The sequence below is a fragment of the Vigna unguiculata genome, chromosome 5 (assembly GCF_004118075.2).
Source record: "Vigna unguiculata cultivar IT97K-499-35 chromosome 5, ASM411807v1, whole genome shotgun sequence".
In the NCBI taxonomy this organism is placed as follows: Eukaryota; Viridiplantae; Streptophyta; class Magnoliopsida; order Fabales; family Fabaceae; genus Vigna; species Vigna unguiculata.
Genome location: NC_040283.1, coordinates 5,751,097 through 5,757,318, shown reverse-complemented (window position 1 = coordinate 5,757,318; position 6,222 = coordinate 5,751,097). Strand labels below are relative to the sequence as shown.

Sequence of the window (6,222 nt, the reverse complement as noted above, 5' to 3'; positions counted from 1 at the left end):
ATGTCTCTGTTTGCGAAAGTGGTTCTCTTGTTCTGCATGTTGACGTTGGCACGGGCACAATTCGGCACTGTGAAGATTACGAATAGTTTGGAAGGAAAAGAAAATCTAAACATTCGGTGCCAATCAAAAGATAATGATCTTGGACACCATCTTCTCCATTTTAATCAAAGCTTCAAATGGGATTTGGGGACTCACGTTTTCTGGAGAACACTGTTTTTCTGTTCGTGTCGATGGGGTAATGGTCCTGTGTTGCACTTTGAAGCATATAACCAAAATAGGGATGCCTCTAAATGTTTAGACTGTTTTTGGTATATCCATAAAGATGGACCCTGTAGGTACGAATTAAAGGAGTACACAAGCATTGGCGAATCAAGAAGAGACAAAATCATTCGCAAATGCTATAAGTGGAAGAAGTGATGTGTTTCATTCCAATTATGTACTGTTATATATTATAGAAAAATAAAGGTCCAACCTATATATTTCATTTATACACAGTTAACTGATATTAACTTAAAATAATATAAATATTTTTATTTATTAAAAATTGTTACTAATATAAATATTTTTGTTTACTAAAAATAATTAATGGCACTTAAAATCCGTTAAGTTGTGACTATAATAATCTTTAATATTATATAAATGTTATTGTAATATCAATTCAACTAACACTAATATAATATTAAAATCATTTTTTTTATTTATTAGAAAATTAGTATTGACTTATGAGGATTCTATTCTTGTAATATTAATTTAACTATATATGATGTTAACTGCTACTCTGTGATATTAAGTAACATATGCATTTGCCGTTAATAACTAGAAAGAGAGACAAAAATAGAAGGACAATTGTTATGCTTTTATTTTCATCTTAGATACGAATATATATTTGCACATTGCTATTTAGAATCTTATAATTTAAAGATAAATTATAGTGAATACTTGACATACATATAAAATTAATTTTAAAAATAGATTTTAAATCTAATTCAACATTATAAAATTATTTTTTTATAAATTTGTGTATTCACTTTATTTATTTATTTATTTATTTATATATATATATAATTTATTTGAAATTTATTTTTATCTCTTATCAATATGAAATATGACTCTTTTAATACATTTTTCAAATAAATATTATAGTTAGAAGTTTGACCGGAGTCACATTATCCATTTTATATGTTAATAAACTTTTCATTGACTAAATTTTACTTTATTGTATTAAAGATATTTGTAAGTTTAGTTTTTTTTTTCTTATTTATCAATCAAATAGGATTGTTTTTGAATGTAATTCATTGATTGGACCTCTACAAATAAGATTCAAATATCCATACTTAAAATCATTAAATTTAGGTTTTATATATTCAAATATTCATTTTAGGAAGAGGGTAGTAAGCATTATCTTTCATATATTATCTTAGTTTATTTTTTCAATTTATATGACTACTTTTGATTTTTGCATTTCTCACCGGTCTCTAGTGTTTCCGTGGTCGTATTGTAATAGTGAATAACTTTTGTTTCCTCCATCTTTTGATTCATCCTTCGTATGTAACCACACTTGCAAAATGAACAGAAAACCTAGACTATAGATATTAAAATCAGTTCCCCCTCCACACATTCCTTACATGCATCAAACCAAGCAAGTATTTTCTAATCTATATAGTCATATGTACAATTGTGAATGACTATGATATAGATATGATACAATATAAAGGGCATAAACACCAATATGAAAAGTAGAAGCTTACTTTTGTACTTGTATGCTTCAACCATGTCACGCTCTTAATTGAGCTATGTTAAATATTTTTTTTGTATCGGGTTTGGCATTCCTAAACACTAAATTGTTCATGTGTTTCCATTTACTCAACATGATAGTCATCCATACCCCTTTCCAGATTATATTCTCTTTAGTTAAGCTCATTTAAATGAAATTGTTGAAAGTTTTCTTGAACCTGGTTTTGTTGTACACTCAAAACTCCTACCCATTTATTGCAAGATGATCTTATATAATATGATATATCGTAATGTACAATAATAATACGTTTGTTTTAAATGCATGTTATATAATATAGTATTATATATTGCAATACAAAGGTTTGTTTTAACCGTTTTAATGCTTTTAACTTACTTGAAATACAAAATGGAAAAAGATTCAATGGGAGAAGAAGAGTGTGAGTAGTTTCATATCCAAGTTCTATAATAGTTCTATCAAAATCACATCCCGATCAGGTATCATTTAATCTAATTAAATCTCTAGCCTATGAACTATCTCAAAATCTAGAGATATAGAATAAGGTATCTAAATGTAACAAAATTTTAATATGCACTTTTTTCTCAATTGCCACTACCGAAACTAATGACAGAATCATAAAAAGAAAAAACAAAACAAAGAATATTTAGACTAAATAAGAACTTACTGTTTGAATCAAGTAAAAAACACTTTATGTTTGCTTAATTATTGTGAAATGCGATCGGATTCTGAAAGATGTAAGAATTGGAAACACAAATTTAGAGATAAGAGAAAAAAAGAAGAGGGACCGAACAATTCACTTTCATTCAAAATTCACCATTCAGCGAACACATAGACTGAACATGGTTCTATATATCAAGGATACTTAACAGTTGAATTTCGACACATATTAAATATGTCAAATTAGAGACTAAGATCTGATTCATGCCACATTGTTGAAGAACTCCCTTTTAATTTTTCACCACACCTGATATCTTAGTTTCTGTGACTTAGACTATTAGTGAAGCAAGAATATTTGTTACAACATAATTTTCAATTCTTAATACACAAATTAAACAATAATTCACATATCATCTGAGAGGTATGTGACCACATATTCGTACAAATCTTCATCTTTTTCAATAATCATTTCCATACAACATAATTCATATTTTGTTAAAAAGTAGATTTTAAGTCTAACTCAACTTTTCAAAAATTGGTTTATAAAATTATGTTTGCACTCACTTTTATATATATATATATATATATATATATATATATATATATATATATATATATATATATATATATATATATATATTCTAAATTGGTCTTATCTCGAATTAAGGTAAGACTTTCAAACATAATTCAATTAAATACAAATAAATTCATTTATAATAAACATTCAAATACAATATATTAAGGATATAAGCAACAAAAAAGAAGGAGATTGAAAAAGAAGAGCAAGGTTTTTTGAATCTTTGCACTATTTTTCGCTCAAACAAAATACTTTACTTGAGTTAAAATATCATAAAAATCACTCTTATCAACAAAATCAATGAGTCCAATATAACAACATTATTAATAATAACAAATTTTAGTAATCAAAAATATATTTAGAGACTAATTTAGATATCAATATCTTAATTAGAGACCAATTCATAGACCAATTTCTTTGATAGTCAAAACCTTAATATCTAATATTAGTGATAAATTTTGAAATTAATTATAAAATTTTGAAATTATTTTAGTTGTCAATAATTTTTAGTTTATAAATTTATCATTATTTAATTATTTTTAGTCACTAAAATAGATTATTATTCAAGTATTTTTTTTAATGATTTCAAATATATTTTTAAATTCACTTTAATAATTCGACTTCTAAATGTTAAAGTCATCGATTCGAATCTTTCATTTATTTCGATTATAATATACACTGTTCATCATATTCTCAAAGAGATAAAAATTGAAAATTCAAATTTAAAGAAAATTGAAAGACGAAGGGTGAGGCGTGACATATCGAGAGTTTTATTAATATTATAATATAGTATATATCAGTCTCGAGATGTTAAGTACAGATGATGTGAAGTATACTTTTAATTTCTTCAACTACTACAGTTAGAAGTTTGATTGGAGTTACATTATCTATTTTATATGATAATAAACTTTTCATTCACTGAATTTTACTTTATTCCATAAAAAATATTAGTCAGTTTCGTTTTTTATTATTCATCAATCAAATAATAACAACATATGCTTTAGTATTTTTTTGTTAATTATTCATCCATTCCTTTCATATGCATTTAATTAAATAATAAGTTTCACCACTAAAAAAAAATCTTATTAATGATAAATTTTATGTTTAAAAAATAATTAATCACAGACCAATTTACATATTAATTTATAAACTAAAAATCATTACTAAAATAGTTCTTAAATTGATATCTAAATTAGTCATTATAGCGAATCGATTTTTAAATTGGTTACTACCATTAGTTATTAAAAAAATTAGTTTCTAATTGTTTTTATTAGTGGCCAATTTATATATAAATTTCGAGACCGATTTGTTTGGTAGCTAAAATCATGATAGTTAATGATAATGATTAATTTAGAGATCAGTTCAATATAGTGACCAATTTTGAGATCAATTCTAAAACTATTTTATTTATCAATAATATTTAGTTTATAAATTAATATTTAAATAAATTAATATAGTAACTAATTATTTTTTTTGACTAAAATTAATTGTTTTTGTATTGTCTAATAAAATGAAATACAAAATGAAAAGACATTTTTGTTCTTCAACATTATGACAATATATAACAGATTCATTAGCAGAAAAAGAGCATCAGACTTAGCAATGTCTCTGTTGGCGAAAATCTTTGTCTTGCTGTGCATGCTTACGTTGGCATGGGCATGGCCACCAAAAACTAGTGTGAAGATTACGAATACTTTGGAGGGAAATGAAAATCTAAACATTCATTGCAAATCAAAAGATGATGATCTTGGAATGCATCTTCTCCATATTAACGAAAACTTGAAATGGAGTTTTGGAACAAACTTTTTCGGGAGAACACAGTTCTTTTGTTCGTGTGAATGGGGGAAAGGTCCTTTATTGTATTTTGATGCATACATCCAAAGTAGGGATTACAGTATATGTATAGACTGCCATTGGTATATTAAGAAAGATGGACCATGTAGATATGAGGAATCAGGCATTCTCAAATGCTTTAAATGGAACCCATGATGTTCGTTTCAATTATGTACGTTTTTATAAATAAAAATGCTAAACCTATACTTATATTTTACACTTCCACGTACGTTTTTTTTTTTAATTACATCACACTACTTAAATTATTATAGTACTTTGGTTAAATTAGTATAATTGTTAAATTCATGTTTGAATCAATACATACACAATTCTCTACAACAAAGATCACTTTAGATAACGGCATATAATTGTGTCTAAATTATAAAAATCGTGATATAAATATTAAATCACAATTTTTGAGGTGTGGTATAAATGAGTGTAACTCTAGATAATAAATAACGATTTTTTGTACGACAATATCTTTAAAACCGTTATTTTAAATCTTCACAATAGACAACATTTTTTAGATTGATTTTAGACCTCAACTATATTTTTTAGTGTGATCTAAACTACAAAATGTTGTAGTGATTATAATATACACAACATTTAAAAAATTTTCAAGACCATAACATTTTGATTAAATAGGTACAATGTTATGTTTAAATTAGTATAATTCTTGATTAAATTTATGCACAAATCAAAATATCAAATGTAACAAAAACCAAAACCCACCAAAATAGTATTTGGTATGCAACTTTTGTAATCAAATCTATCAACTCTTTCATAAAAAAATATGTACTAATATCTCCATATATATCACACAAAAAAAGTTAGACATGTCAAAGTGATCCAACCCGGTTCACACGGGTTGCCTTACCATGAACCAGGTTGAAAATGAGTGAACCCAACCTGACTTACTTTACGGTGAGTCAAAAATTTTGCAACCCGGGTCAACCCACCACAGGTTGTTGGGTTAAGTGGGTTGACTTACCAACCCACATAAAAAAATTATTTATGTATTTATTTTTAAGTATTCAATTATTTAAATAATTTTTTAAGCAACTCATGACAATCACAGTAAAATCAAGAATCAATGTTCATATCATGCTCACCACCAATATATGATGAATCGTTTTCAAGAAAGTGTCCGTATAGTCCAAGAAAACATGGCTAATATTACACATTTTCTGTCATGCTATTCAACAAAATACAAATAAAAAAAATTACACGTTTTTGTCATGCTAATTTAGAAAAAAATATTTATAAGACGCTTGTTTGAGTAATTTACTACAAAGATTATAGTTAAAGATTAAAGTATCAACGTATATAACTTGACAATCAAATTAATTAAACATTCAAACTATTCAAATATTATTGAGCAACATTCTAGCATTTAAAAATA

At 25.7% G+C, this 6,222-nt stretch overlaps 1 protein-coding gene across 1 annotated transcript; it reads left to right on the top strand.

The window, feature by feature from the left end:
* On the top strand, positions 1 to 417 carry LOC114183032 (S-protein homolog 5-like). The gene has a single exon (XM_028069866.1). It carries the CDS (start codon positions 1 to 3, stop codon positions 415 to 417), a length of 417 nt encoding a protein of 138 aa, XP_027925667.1.
* Positions 418 to 6,222: the final 5,805 nt, after the last annotated feature.

Bases quoted from the DNA above. Each gene is read 5' to 3' on its own strand.
- LOC114183032 (XM_028069866.1), top strand. From the start codon at position 1: ATGTCTCTGTTTGCGAAAGTGGTTCTCTTGTTCTGCATGTTGACGTTG.